We start from the raw sequence: 15,887 nt of genomic DNA on the forward strand, positions 1-15,887 counted from the left end.
TTATTATTATTATTATTATTATTATTATTATTATTATTATTATTATTTTTAGATTTGTATGCCGCCCCTCTCCGAAGACTTGATATCAGTACTCCAACCCCAGAGTGAGAAGAAAGCTAACAGGCAGAAGCTTGGAGGGCAGGGTGACCCCACTGATCCAGGTAAGAAGTCCAGAAGAAGCCTAAAAGGAAGCAACAGTGTTCCAAGAAGGTATGTTTGTGTGTATGTTTGGTTTTTATAATAAGGGTTTTTAGTTGTTTATTAAATTGGATTGTAAAAATTTTGTTTTTTATCATTGTTGTTAGCCGCCCCAAGTCTGCGGAGAGGGGCGGCATACAAATCCAATAAATAATAATAATAATAATAATAATAATAATAATAATAATAATAATATTGAGACGTCCTTATAGAAGCAGCTGGCAAGTTCCTTTTCCTCTGCATACTTCCAAGGCTCTCACAGCCCTAGTCTTTCACACACTGCCTGGCTGAAGCTAGTGTTGGAGTGGCGGTGCAGGCAGGAGGTTCACAGCAGTGTGGGCAGGAGACTGGACAACGGTCCCTTCTACTGCTGGAATCAGGGTCCTGCCAGGAAGCCAGCAAACACCCATCCTGGAATCTCCGTGGGTGCCTGGTTGACTCTGACAGCCAACTAACAAAAGACTTACACATAGATTTGGGAATACCAAGGTGCCCTTTCAGTACATTCCTTCCACAACCGCCAGCTCAGCCTCTGAGTCATAATGAGTAGTAGACTGTGGGCACCGGCCAAGCATGCCAGCTTCTCTGATTCAGTTGTTGATTGACAGGTGTTCCTTTGGACCTCAAAGAAGTGACACATCCCAAAGTAATTGAAGAAAAAGCGTATCTACTCTGCTGAAGGTTCCCTTGTCTCCTTTCCAAAAGGAATCCTCCAGGCACGCAGGGAACCTGTCTCCCTCTCTGGAAACACACAAAATTAAATTCCTATACATGAAGCCTCGTCTTCACTTAAGAATGTAGAATGGTCTACATGGGCACCCAATTATCAAGCTCTTCTTCAGCGTAACAATTGGGAGGTGCAAAATATGCAACAGGAAAGAAATTCCCAGCATTACTCATTTCATCTGTAGGGGCAGATAAAAATGTTTTCTCAGGAACAGACCAGGTGTTTTACATGTACTGTAGAACAGTGTTTCCCAACCTTGGCGACTTGAAGATATTTGGACTTCAACTCCCAGAATTCCCCAGCCAGCATGCTGGCTGGGGGATTCTGGGAGTTGAAGTCCAGATATCTTCAAGTTGCCAAGGTTGGGAAACACTGCTATAGAAGATTTCAGGATCTATCTCCAAGAAATATACCGAGGCCAGAAACTTTTAAAGAATCAGTGTCTGTCATTTCAGATATTTAACTTTTGGGTATTTTTTCACATACAAACTGAATTAATCTATATATATAAAAGCAAAATACCACTCACTCATTACAAAATCTCCAGAACTGCAAAGCCTACACACTTGAAACTTGGTTCCTCTTGGGTTCTAGGTGCTCACTAAGAAAGGATTTTTTAAAATGACCATCAGATGATTAGTATTTCTTATACAGTATTATATTAGCGCACTCTGATTACTTTCAACTCCTCCGCCACCTGAATAGAACTCTGTTCCAACTGCCAGTTGCCTTAGATTAACACACTCTGATGCTAAGGAGTTATACATTCTACATAAATTTTCACGCTTTAAGTGTCAGTGTATCAAACCCAATCACATAGTTTTGTAGCGAACAACAGGTATCCAGCTACTAGTTCCCTATATCAGTGTTTCCCAACCTTGGCAACTTGAAGAAATTTGGACTTCAACTCCCAGAATTCCCCAGCTAGCCAATGCTGGCTGGAGAATTCTGGGAGTTGAAGTCCAAATTTCTTCAAGTAGCCAAGGTTGGGAAACACTGCCCTATATAACGTTTTTCTTTTCTCTTAGTGCAGCAGTATAACTGTCGCCCTAGAGACCAATCTAGTACTAGATGGACAGACTCTTCTGAGCCCAACTTACATCACTATGGACGTATTTGGGGGTGGAGGGATGCTTTTTTTGCTGCAAAGTTATTATTAGGTCTAAAGAAAGGCCACTTTAGGAACATGGATACTTATAACTGGTTGCATCAAGCAGACTGTGCTTAGCTGGGAGACTAAGGGAATTGTACACACTCTCCTGTACTAAAGGAATAAGGGGTTTGTAGATTGTGAGACTATTTGCTATATTTGTCACGGCTGGATTTATCCCAGAATAAACAGTTCCAAATTCCTCTAAATATGGATGCATAGTTACACACTGTCCTCTTGTAGAGAATCTTCCATCTAGGATTATAAATGTGCCGGTTTATACGTGTGTGTTTATATTACCTTCATTAGTTATATACACTGGATGAGGCTTTCTGTAACTGGCAGCTAGAGTACTCATAAATGCACTAGCGCGTATCAGGGTGGCAAGCAAAGGGACTCTTTTACCTTTGCAGCCAAAAATATAAAAATACAGTGATACCTCGTCTTACAAATGCCTCATCATACAAACTTTTCGAGATACAAACCCTGGGTTTAAGATTTTTTTGCCTCTTCTTACAAACTATTTGCACCTTACAAACCCACCGCCACCGCTGGGAGGCCCCGCCTCCGGGCTTCCGTTGCCAGCGAAGCTCCCGTTTTTGGGCTGCTAGGATTCCCCTGAGGCTCCCCTCCATGGGAAACCCCACCTCCGGACTTCCGTGTTTTTGTGATGCTGCAGGGGAATCCCAGCAGCGCAAAAATGGGCACTTCGTTGGCAACGGAAGTCCAGAGGTGGGGTTTCCCAGTGAGGGGAGCCTCAGTGAAATAGCAGCATTACAAAAACACAGAGGTCTGGAGGTGGAGTTTCGAGGACTTCGGGAGCTTCAGGGGAATCCCAGCAGCGCAAAAATGGGCGCTTTGGCTGGCAAAAGGGGTGAATTTTGGGCTTGCACACATTAATTGCTTTTCCATTGATTCCTATGGGAAACATTGTTTCGTCTTACAAACTTTTCACCTTAAGAACCTAGTCCCGGAACCAATTAAGTTTGTAAGACAAGGCACCACTGTACTAACTATGTGGTAAATCATGAATGGCAAAATATTACAGAACCACTATGTTTGGGGGTATTTTTTCTCACACGCCTCTCCCATTGCTCCCTTACAGGCTGCATTGCATTTAAGGTCCACTTTAAAATCAGCGCAAGGGCTTTATTTATCTGTTACATACCCAGAGGTCTTATTATGGCCTGGAATGAAAGAATTCCCATCCCCATTTGGATTATTGATTTTAGCTGCCTTTGCATAATTGAGGAGTTGAAGGAGGGGGCAGTTTCCCGGGAAGGAAATATAGTGAAGAAGAGAAGGAAGCAGCAGCTTCCCTGGTTCTTTAAATGGGATATATTATTTCACATACACACCCCTAGAGACTCCCAGTGAAGGCTGGAGTAGAGCATCTGGAGCTAAGTGGGGCTTGTGAGGAAGGGAGGAGGAGAGAAAGGAGAACTGGACTTGAGATGTCATTGCTTAAAAGTCCCATTAGTAATTCTGGGTGCAGCCAGTGGCTCTAGCAGTTGTGCTATAAATATTCATCATTACCTCCATTTATTCTCTACAGTCTCTTTCAGGACTATTAGGCCTCTGGCAGAGAAGCTGAGTCGGAAATAAAATTGATCTTGCCCTCAGAATTTTCTCACACAGAAGGGGGAAAAAATTACAGTATGGGAAAAAGCAGAGAGAAGGGAGTGTAGAGACATTTAAGTGGGATTATGAGCGAGCAACTTTTCCTGAGAAACTGCAATCGGTAGTAGCCTGCCAAGATTTACAATTGGGCAAAATATATAACGAAAGAGATAACAGAGTATTTTACACAACTGCCGTGTATTTGTCTTGCACCGATGAGCATTTTGGAGAGGGCGATAGTAAAAGTCTAAAGAAGCCTTCATATGTCAGTGGTTGAGAATAAAACTTTTTACCATCCTACGGAACAGGATTACAGAAATGGCACTGGACTTGCTCTTCACACAACAAGGCCAATGTTCTTGCTAATTTGCCTTGAATTGGGTTGGCAAGGCGATACACGGGCGGCATTGCTATAGCAAACATTTGGACTGCAACCATTGGCATTTATACCCCCATTGATAATGTTTCTGCACCAAAATAACTGCAGAGAAGCATTTTCCAAAGTCTCCCTCCCATCTCTGATTTCTAAAGCTGTATGAGTATCAAAGTTTTGGAGATTAAAATGAACTTGATGGAAGAGATCCATAACAAATCTCCCATTAGAAACATCTGTAACTTCAAAGGAATGTGAATTCTATCCACGGATTTGTTATACTAAATCAGATAATTACTGTATTAACAATACTGGTTGAGTTCACATATCATGCCAAAACATATTGTGGTCTAATTGTTGTTTAGTGTGATGTGTGGGGCTAACTGACACTAGCTCTCTGGGACCTCAAACATAGGGGTTTATTTTTTCCAGCACAGAAAAAAATGCTGAAAACTGAACCTGGAATCTTCTGAGACAAAATATACCTGTATAATCTATCTGTTATTGTATGTTTGCAGGGATGAGGTAAATAATGTGGAAAAGAGAAATTTAATTTTGCATCCCCTGATTGCCCCTGTTAGATATAACACTAAAGAAACATTTACTGTAATTGCTTGGATGCAGAATAAATCTTTCTAGAGCTACCAAACCGAACAATATAAATTAAACTAAAAGTGCCTTACACACAAGATCACACGCAATGCGTTTATCTCTTACTGATGTGAAAGATAATTACAAAAGGATATAGATAACTTGTAGGCATCCTAACCTACAATAGCACAGTTTGTCCTCGAATTACGAATGCAACTGAATCCAAAAATTTCTATTGCTAAGTGAGACAGTTGTAAATAATTTTTGTGCCATTTTACCACCTTTCCTGAAACAATTTTCAAGCGAATCATTGTGGTTGTTAAGTTAGTAACCTGGTTGTTAAATGAATCTGGCTTCCCCATTGATTTTGCTTGTCAGAAAATTGCAAGAGGTAACCCTATGATCTCGAGACACTGCAACTGTCACACAAGTAGTCCTCGACTTACAACAGTTCACTTAGTGACTATTCAAAGTTACAACGGCACTGAAAAAGGGACTTAGGACCATTTTTCACACTTAATGACGTTGCAGCAACTCCATGGTCATGCAACCGAAATTTGGATGTTTGGCAACCAACTCATATTTATGACGGCTGCATTGTTGCAGAGATCTCGTTTTGAGAATGTCTGACAAGCAAAGTCAACGGGGAAGCCAGATTCACTTAACAACAGTGTTATTCATTTAACAGCTGCACTTAACAAATGTGGCAAGAAAAGTCATACAAATTGGGAAAACTCACTTAAATTTCTCATTTAGCCACATAAATTTTGGGCTCAATTGAGGTTATAAGTTGAGGACTATCTGTATACACATGCCAGTTGACAAGTGTCCAAATTTTGATCACAGGGACCGTGGGGATGCTGCAGCTATTGTTAAATGTAAAAAAATGGCCATAAGTCACTTTTTTAAGAGCCATTGTAACTTGAGTCACTAAATGAATAGTTGTAAGTCAAGGACTACCTGTAACAGGAATATACATGAAGAGCCTAACACCCTATGCAAGGGTGGCTTCCACTTGCCTTTGCCACCGGTTCACATTGTAATGTTTCACGCACTCAGGCTTGCTCTACTCGCACATATGTGCGTCCCCTTGCGCGAATCCATTTCCGCGCATGCTCAGAAGGTGGTTTCAGTCTAAAACACAGCTGACAAGCTGTTTGTGCTTTGGTGGTCAAAGAAATAAAGATCTGTATCAACCCAAGGATGGGCAGGAGGGCTTTTTTCACAGCAGAGGACGAGGAGAAGCCATCTAAACACCGTATGCTATCAACACAACTGCACAGACCTGTCTAAGAATTTGTCAAATGTTTGATTTGACTTCACCAGATGACCCAAAAGAGGACATTTTGATACAAGCACTGCAAATGCAGAATTTAATTCCAGGGAATGCAAAGTATTATCAGCTTTTATTCATTATTCAGTCTTTTGGCTACATTTATGCTAGCGGCTCTTCATTTCTGGTGATTCTGTACTTCAATGTGTGGCACTACAAAGATGTTGTACTGTTATGCATTAGTCGATTTAAATATGCCATTTTTGAGTGGGGTTTTAGTGAACAACAGCATAATTATGAAATACTCATTTCCCCCCTCACTGTACAGTACTGTTTAAATTTATTGTAAACTTTTTCCATTAATTGTTAATAGAAATCCCAAAATAGGAAACCAAGAATATATAGATTATAAATCCTGTATATGGATAATAATAATTGACTGCAACCTAATATATCACGGTTTTCTTTCTCTGCATGAAGCAGCAACTACAGGGCGAAAAGCAATTACCTAGAAATTCTGCTGGCGTGTATGATAGAAGCAGAGAGAGTTAACAGTGAAGTTCTGAAGAGAAGAAAGCTCACATCTTACATCATTTTGAGCAAAGGCAGCTAGATCAGGATCTGTTGCATCATTTTGAGCAAAGGCAAATAGATCAGGATCTGGGTGATTTATAGTAGAAGAAGAAAGGCTAAATACAAAAAAAGCAAAAAAGCTGACGTCAAGAATTGAGGAAAATAATAATAATGTTGTTAGGTTGAGCTTGTTTTCAAAGCGGCATGGTTTTACTATTTCCACTATCTAAAAGTGATTTTGTTTTCTAACCCCAGTCCATTTTATTTGGGCTTGAAGGCAAATAAGAAAATCTGTAAAGCTACTGTTTCATTGTAGGGCACAAAGATCAGGGACAGAGAAAAGAATAACTTCCAATGGAAAAATGGAACTACAGCATCTCAATATACTAGCAAGCAAACCAACCCTACATCCCCCATCTGCAGATCTCTTTTTAGCTACACACAGTAGCTGAGCCAGAAATCAATCAGTTCATTTCTCCCAACACCACCGACCTTGTGGGAATGGGGAGGTCTCCAACCGCTTCCAAACTGGCAAAACATCCTCACATGGATGTGTTCTGGGAGAAAAGTTGGGGGAAGATGGGGAGGGGGGGGCGCTTACATTATCTGAAATTTTCCCAAGCTCATCCAAGGCCAAAAAGAAACAATTTAATCCATGAATTGAACTGAAAGCATAAGATTAGTCAGAGAAAAAGAGTGTGGGTGTTCTCCACATACATTAAGGGTCTCAAAAAGAGGAAGATCTCAGAAAATCATAGTGAAAAGGGGGAAGCTGTTGCTGAGCCCTTAACGCAACTAGGTGTGTAACTGTCTTCTAATACACTGGTGGGTGGTGATGGGGGAATGGAATGCAGAATTGGTTCGTTCAATTGGCTAATGAAAATTCAAATGAAGAAGAGAGCAAGGGGGAGTTCACAATTCCTCTAGAAACTGTTCAGCCCTTCAACTTCAACTGTCCGGCCCTTCGAACTGTTTGCAGTCGACCTCTCCCCATTTCTAAGAGGTCTGTAAGGGGCATGCATAAGCGCACCGTTGTGCCTACCGTCCCTGTCCTACTGTCCAATTGTCCACTTTTATCGTTACTTTTGTACTTATGTTTATACAAACTACTATCCTATACATGTTTGACAAATAAAATAAAAATTAATTAATTAATTAACTAATTATTTAATTAATTAATTAATTTGGGGTGATAAGTCACCTCTCTGGGCAGCATGTAATTTTAATAAACAAATAAATATCTTGCAGACCAGATTAAAGCCTCCAAAATAACTTTTACTAGCTTCTGCAATCCTAGCAAACATACTTTTTTTTTGCAGTTCAAAGCTTTACTCAATTTTTTTTTTAAATGAAATTGCAAGCTCCACACTATAATATTATATACAGTAATGCCTTTATATGGGTAGTCTTCCATTTACATCCACAACGAAGCCCAAAATTTCTCTTGTTTAATGAAACATTTGTTAAGTGAGGTTTACCCCATTTTACTTTTCTTACCACATTTAAGTAAAACACTGCAGTCATTATGTTAGTAACATCATTGTTAAATGAATCTGGCTTCTTCATTGACTTTGCTTGCCAGAAGGCAACGAAAGGTAAACATCTCAGCAGGACTCTGTCACCACCATATATATGAGTTAGTTGCTAAGTGTCTGAACTACGATCGTGTGACTATGGAGATATTGTGACAGTTCTAAATGTGAAAAACAGTAATAAGTCACTCTCTTCAAGGCTGTTGCAGCTTTGAACAATCACTAAATGAACTGTTGTAAGTCAAAGACTACCTGTACATATACATACTGTCAGAACATACATACCAGTAAATATGATGCTCTTTCTCTAGTCAACTTTATAAAACCTTTTTGCTCTAGACCAGAATATTTATCAAAGATTACTTTTGTGCACCAAAGTTTAGTCTGAGTGCTCAGACCATTGTGCTCAGACTACCAGCACCAGAATAGAGTCTTGCATTAACTTTCATGCTATATTTGTGAAATTAGCCTGACAACAGGGCTAGTCCTTCAATTCCCCTCAGATTAAGCTCAAACAAACTATTATTTTTCTCATGGCTTTCATATTGCAAATACACACGGCTTAGTGTGTTATGGTTGAGTTAACAATCGTGATGTGAGGGGTCTACAGAAGGAAAGTTCTCTTAGATCAGGGGTCTCCAACCTTGGCAACTTTAAGACTTGTGGACTTCAACTCCCAAAGGGCGAAGCTGGATGAGGAATTGTGGGAGTTGAAGTCATAAGTCTTAAAGTTGCCAAGGTTGTTAACTCAATGAGCCTGTACTCTGTTTTGAAGATGCTTGAAGGTTCCCCAAAAGTATTGCATAATTTTGGGAGTGAGTCCTTGTCTTTTCCTCCAGTTCCAAAGAGCTCACATGTGTAGAAAAAGCTACATTCTCCCCATACCCTGTTCCCTGCTCTGTCCTTCTGTGTATCTGATGTTACACTTTTGTAGCACACTAAGCAATTTGTATTGCAACATGAAAGCCACAATCCCTGTTTTGTTACATCTGCAAGCTGCTGTAGAGCTTTAAATGTCTTCTAACCATGCAAAAGGAACTATTATGGCCAATTTTTGAGACATATGGCACTTCACTACTGGATGGTGGATTAGATGGCTTTTCATACACTTGAATCTCAACTCAAACATAAGAGGAAAAAAAGGAAGCTGTGATTTGATATAGTATCTTATTATAACAAGCATGTCAGGTAAACTGGTGTAAACAGTGATGTGTCTGCAGTTTCTTGGTACTTTTGCAGGGAAATTTGCGTTTTTACAAACCACAACCTGATCCCTCTTATTTAAAAATCAAAGTACAGTGGTACCTCTACCTACAAACGTCTCTACTTACGAACTTCTCTAGATAAGTATGTTTGTGTGTATGTTTGGGGTGTTTTTTGTTTTTTTTTTATAATAAGGGTTTTTTAGTTGTTTTTATTAATTGGATTGTTCATGTTGTTTTACCACTGTTGTTAGCCGCCCCGAGGCTGCGGAGAGGGGCGGCATACAAATCCAATAAATAATAATAATAAGAAGAAGAACCGGGTGTTCAAGATTTTTTTACCTCTTCTCAAGAACCATTTTCCACCTACAAACCTGAGCCTCCCAAAACTGTAACCGGAAAAGGCGGGGAGAAGCCTCCATGGGGCCTCTCTAGGAATCTCCTGGGAGGAAACAGGGCCGGAAATGGCAGGGAGAAGCCTCCGTGGGACCTCTCAAGGAATCTCCTGGAAGGAAACAGGGCTTCCACTCTCCCTGTGGTTTCCCCAATCGCATGCATTATTTGCTTTTAATGGGAAAAATTACTTCTTCTTACAAACTTTTCTACTTAAGAACCTGGTCACAGAACGAATTAAGTTCGTAAGTAGAGGTACCACTGTACTTCGGAACAACTCAGTTTTAACATTGCTTCTGTTGCAGTTGTTCATGATCTCAGCATTGATTAAACAATGGGAAGTTACGATGTTATTAATGGGAACTAAACTGTGTTGTTGCTCCGTGTCATATAAGTGGGTATATGCAGAATTTTGTATTTGTTGATTTATTGTATTGTGTTTATGTGGTGTATATTAGAGGTAGAGACCCTTTGAGACCCTGTATACAATCATATTTCATTTCAATGCATGCCGACTAGCGTACATTCAAAGTTACAATAAAGTTATTCTGAGTCTATCACAGTTGGGTTGAATGGAGCTGATGTGTCATCCACAAAATATAGATACTCTTTTTTAACAATCATGATCCAAATACCTTGCCATGTAATAATTTCCTTTCTAGCATTTACCATGGGGCTGAGGACCTGTGACTTTTGAGCAGTGGTTCTCACCCTGGGTGTTGGGACCCCCTTGGGAGTCGAATGACCATTTCACAGGGGTTGCCTAAGACAATGGGAAAAGACAAATTTCCCATGATGTTAGGAACTAAAGCTTCTATTCTGGCATCTAGGAATATATTTAACAATCTGACCAATCAGGTGTTTACAGTGGGAGTGTCCCTCTGACCTTTCTACCAATCAGCTTAAAGCCCTGTTGGGAGAATTGGTTCTAGACTTATGGTTAGGGGTCACAACAACATGAGGAACTGTATTAAAGGATTGTGGCATTAGAAAGGTTGAGGACCACTGCTTTTGAGGATACTGCTGAATTTCCAACACCCAACAGATCCAACCAGCGTGACTAACGGTGAAAAAAGATGGATGTTCTATGGCCAGACTTGGCAGACTTTTAACTGCTGTCATATGAGTTTATTTGGGAACTATCTGTAAAATGCAGTGAGTTCAACATTTATAAATATTGTCTTCCCTAATTATCAGTGATGTGTTAGTCTGCAAAGTATTTTCCTGTCTACATTTGTCTTTTGAATCCTGCCACTGAATCATTAATATTTCCATGCATAGATGAAGAAATGAATTTTAAAGCTATCAAACACATCCACAAATGATCATAATGTTAAAGAACTTGGATCTTTCTACCCTTAAGCCATAATGTTGAGTGCTAGCAAGACAACTACAGGTAGTCTTTTTTTTTCCCTTAGTGATTGTCATAGAGGTCAAATAAGCAATGAAGAAACCATCAATATTAATAAAAATCTTAGGATACAAGCAACAAATTACAGTCAGACGTCCTAAGTGAGAAGAAAAGGGTGATAGGAATGATGAGGGAAAAAAGAAATAGAAGTGCAGATTTAATTAAAAGTTTGACAATGTTGAGGGAATTATTTGTTTAGTAGAATGATGGCATTCGGGAAAAATCTCTTCTAGTCCTTGACTTATGAGCAGGATTAAGCCCAAAAATTCTGTTGCTAACCGAAATAGCCATTGTGAGTTTTGCCCCATTTTATGACCTTTCTTGCCAAAGTCGTTGAGTGAATCACTGAAGATATGTTAGTAATATGGTTGTTAAGTGAATATGTCTTCCCTATTGACTTTGTCAGAAGATTGCAAAAGGTGTCCCCGGGACATTGCAACCATCATAAATATGAGCCAGTTGCCAAACATCTGAATTTTGATCATGTGATAATGGGGATGTGCAATGCTCGTAAATGTGAAAACCAATGTCTTTTTTTTCAATGGTCTCTAAACAAATGGCTGTAAATTGAGGATTATCTGTAGTTCATTTATCCATCTCTAGAGTCATTGGTAGCTTCATGGCATCAGACCAGAATATCTCCGGCACTGCCTTCTGCCGCACGAATCCCAGCGACCAGTTAGGTCCCACAGAGTTGTCCTTCTCCGGGCCTCGTCGACTAAACAATGTCGTTTGGTGGGACCCAGGTGAAGAGCCTTCTCTGTGGCGGCTCCGACCGTCTGGAACCAACTCCCCCCAAAGATCAGAATTGCCCCCACCCTCCTTGCCTTTCGTAAGCTTCTTAAAACCCACCTCTGTCGTCAGGCATGGAGGAATTGAGATATTCCCTTCCCCCTAGGCCTATACAATTCATGCATGGTATGTTTGTGTATATGTTCGGGTTTTTAAATAAGGGTCTTTTAATTATTTTAAATATTAGATTTGTTATATGTTGTTTCATTATTGTTGTTAGCCACCCCAAGTCTACGGAGAGGGGCAGCATACAAATCAAATCAAATCAAATCAAATCAAATCAAATACTCCTGAAGTAATAGGCAGCCTAAGACAATATACAATATTATTTAGATTCCAGAATTAATCAGAGCAGTTTGTAGCCTACCTTTCCATGGCAATTTCTTATATTATTTAGTCATTAAATTTACAGTATATGCCACTCATCACAGTTTCAGGGGATTTGCCCTTCAGATTTCCTGTTTGCAAAGGTTGCTGATAGACTAGACCTGACTGCAAATGTAATTAAATAATAATAATATTGAAACCACTACTATTATAGGAAAACAAGACAATAGAGTCCAAGACGCTGACAAGCGCTACCAGTAAGGGGAAAAAATGAGCAACACTTTCAGGAAGGAAAGTGAATGAGACCATCATGGAAAGTTCAGTAGGACTGAAGTGATCTTCAGCAGCCTGTTGAAGTACAAGGGCTGAAAGCTGCAGGCTAACGAATAGAAGCTCCACTTTGTCAGTAGCTTCAAAGAGAAGTTACAGGAGAAACAGATCCTAGGTCATAATATCCCCAGAGAAACCAAGCATGGAAGAAACCAAACACTTCAGAGAGTCACTAGAATTCCCTCCACTCTTACTAACTGAAGGAAGATACTCTCACTCCACCCTTTGGGGACTAGAGGCCTCCTCTGATGCCACCCCCAAGATCTCCTAATGCATGTGCAAAACCTCCCAGCTGACAGGTTCATACAATTATGACCTGCCTGTCCTACTCAGATCAGATCACACAGGGTCATCTTCTCCTCTGATTTCTGCTCCAAGGGGGGGGGGAATCTCAGTAGACTTCGCTGAATGCATGGCCCCTTGCTTCTGTAGGACATTTACAGCCTTCCTTCCTTCCTTCCTTCACTTATTTATGTATTTGTTTATTTTTCTTTCTTTCTCTCTTTCTTTCTTTTTCTCCCTCTCTCTCCCTCCCTTCCATTCCCTCCCTCTCTCTTTCTCTTTCTCTCTCTCTTTCTTTCTTTTTCTTTCATTCTCCCTCCCTCCCTTTCTTTCTTTCTCTTTCTCTTTCCCTCCCTCCCTCTCCCTCTTCCTTCCTTCCTTCTTTGTTTCTTAATTTATTTATTTTTCTTTCTTTCTTTCTCTCTTTCTTTCTTGTTCTCCCTCTCTTTTCATCCCTTCCATTCTCTCCCTCTCTCTTTCTCTTTCTCTCTTTCTTTCTTTTTCTTTCATTCTCCCTCCCTCCCTTTCTTTCTCTTTCTCTTTCCCTCCCTCCCTCTCCCTCTTCCTTCCTTCCTTCTTTCTTTCTTAATTTATTTATTTTTCTTTCTTTCTCTCTTTTTTTCTTTTTCTCCCTCTCTCTTCCTCCCTTCCATTCTCTCCCTCTCTCTTTCTCTTTCTCTCTTTTTTCTTTCACTCTCCCTCCCTCCCTTCCTTTCTTTCTCTTTCCCTCTCTCCCCTCCCCTTCCTTCCTTCCCATCTTCCTTCCTTCCTTCCCTCCCTCCCTCCCTCTTTCTTTCTTTCTTTCTTTCTTTCTTTCTGTGCCACTTCAGTGCTTCTGCATTTGCTGCCTGCAAAGCAGTACTGTAGTCAGAATTGCTGTAGCCAGGAGCCAACTACAAATACAGCCCTGGCAAAGGAGACCTTGCTTTCAGCAATGATTCAGCTCCCTTAGCACTGAATAAGACAACGGCATCTCTCAGAATTCCATCTCAAGCAGGAAAAAGAAAGATGCATTCCCCCCTCAAAAAAGCCACCCTACAGTTTCTAACTGTAAAAAAATAAAACATGCCATAATACACTAGGTAATCTGTTAAAACTAGGGAAAGCAGTAAACCTGTGGGAAAGAGACTGTAAGGCAAGGTTTAAATAAAAAAGTATGAAGACACTCCAATTATTTCCAAAATAATGCAAACTCTTGACAACACACCCATCAAGATCAAGGAATCCCTTCCCTTTATGGAAATATTAAAAATATTTAGGGTAGGGCTGTGGAGAATGCAACCACTGGTGGATCTAACTTTCACACCCTGTAGATGATGTGCCCAAATTGCATCGGAATTTTTTTTTAAAAACCCAAAATGATAAACATCCACCACGGGACCGCTGAAAGGAAACAAACTGCTTCTTAATTTGGTCCTCCCCTCCGGCTGCCTAAAGTCGGAGGCTGAATTAGCAAAAGGAAATACTGTATCTGCGATTGCTATTCCACGTATTTCGCACCCAAAATCAGCTTGCGGGGGTTTTTTTATTTAAAAGTTTTTTAAAAAAATTATAAAACTGTTTTTATTTTGCAACAGCCCGGGATTGGTGAATTCACACGACCCCGAGAACCGCTGGATTCAGAAGACGCCTGGAAAGATGCGCGATCATGTCGAAAGTTTGATCGCCTGGTTCTTGTGACTCCAGGTCATCCTCCCAAAGGAGACCGTCTACCTCTATCCTCTTTCCGGGCTTGTCCCAGCATCCAAGCCGGGCGTGGAGCAGCGGGGGGGGGGACACTTACCAGCTGATGGGTTGCGGACTAAGCTGCTGGTGCAATGCCACGGAGAAGCCAAAGAAGCTGCCCTTCTCTCCCCGCTTGACGACGGGCTGGGCGACATCCAGGTTGAAGGCGGAATTCTCCCAGAGGCAGAAGCCGAGGAGGAGGCACAAGAGACGAAAGTCCAGCGTCCCGGACATCATCCTGAGAGGCGGCAGCGCAGCACCAGCTGCAACTACAAGGCGAGCCGGGCGAGAGCCACCGAGGCGTCCGTCCCCGTCGGAGGCTTCGCTGCCAGCTGTCCGCCTCAGTCACGGGCCTTGGCTCGCCCCACTGCGCTGCCCGAAGGCCGGCCAACCTCGGCGCGTAACCAAACTCCCCGACGCGAGGCAACCTCGCCCGCCCGCCCGCGCCCGGGCTCTCTTTCCCTCACAGCCATTCTGGAGTGCCGCTGGGCGGAGCCTCGCGCGCCCACAACAAACACGCCCCCCGCCACGCTCGCCGCAATTGGACACGAGTGAGCGGGGAGCGGAGAAGCAGGTGCCGAGCTGCCTCCCGCCTCGTCTCCCCCCAACCCCGTGGGCCTGAGGGAATCTCCCTCCCGTTTTTTTTTTTAAAAGGACCTTTCATGAAATCACCTGCCCACAATGTCCTACCTGTCAGTGAATAGCCGCCCCGAGTCTTCGGAGAGGAACGGCATACAAATCTACTAAATTATTGTTGTTGTTGTTGTTGTTATTATTATTATTATTACTACTACTACTACTACTACTTCAGCTACAACCGCAACAACACACGCGCACACAATAGAATAGAATTCTTTATTGCCCAAGTGTGATTGGACACACAAGGAATTGGTCTTTGGTGCCTATGCTTTCAGGGTACATAAAAGAAAAAGATACATTTATCAAGAATCATGAGGTACAACATTTAATGATTGTCATAGAGGTCTAATAAGCAATGGGGAAACAGTATTAATAAAAATCTTAATACAAGCAACAAGTTACAGTCGTACAGTCATCAGTGGGGGGGAAATGGGTGATAGGAATGATGAGAAAAAACTAGTAGTAAATCACCCAGAATCATTTCATTACAAGATGGGCAGCAAATTATTTAGTAAACCAATCAAATCAAATCAATCAACCAATCAATCAATCAAATATATCCCATGGAACTGATTGCTTTGTAGCTGTGTGCCAGACTAATGGGAGAATCAGTCCAGGCTCTTTGCCTGGACCAAGGGAACAAAATAGAAATTTGCTTGAATTAAGTATAAACCAATTTATTTGTGCTGTGGCTTCAGTCTGAAGAAAGCACAACACTGAGAAGAACTATGTTTATGACAACAATGGTT

The 15,887-nt window shown here is 41.2% G+C and overlaps 1 protein-coding gene across 3 annotated transcripts in view; it reads right to left on the bottom strand.

The window, feature by feature from the left end:
* Positions 1–14,980, bottom strand: part of ITGA7 (integrin subunit alpha 7) — an 82,809-nt gene extending 67,829 nt beyond the window's left edge. For 2 of the 3 annotated variants that reach the window (XM_070740432.1, XM_070740431.1), the window contains exon 1: positions 14,558–14,809. In XM_070740432.1, the coding sequence (XP_070596533.1) occupies positions 14,558–14,736 (179 nt within the window). In that variant the 5' untranslated portion in view covers positions 14,737–14,809. Of the gene's footprint in view, positions 1–14,557 lie in introns of all 3 variants that reach the window. The other variant, XM_070740430.1, reaches the window with a different exon arrangement.
* Positions 14,981–15,887: the final 907 nt, after the last annotated feature.

The sequence above is a fragment of the Erythrolamprus reginae genome, chromosome 2 (assembly GCF_031021105.1).
Source record: "Erythrolamprus reginae isolate rEryReg1 chromosome 2, rEryReg1.hap1, whole genome shotgun sequence".
Classification (NCBI taxonomy): Eukaryota; Metazoa; Chordata; class Lepidosauria; order Squamata; family Dipsadidae; genus Erythrolamprus; species Erythrolamprus reginae.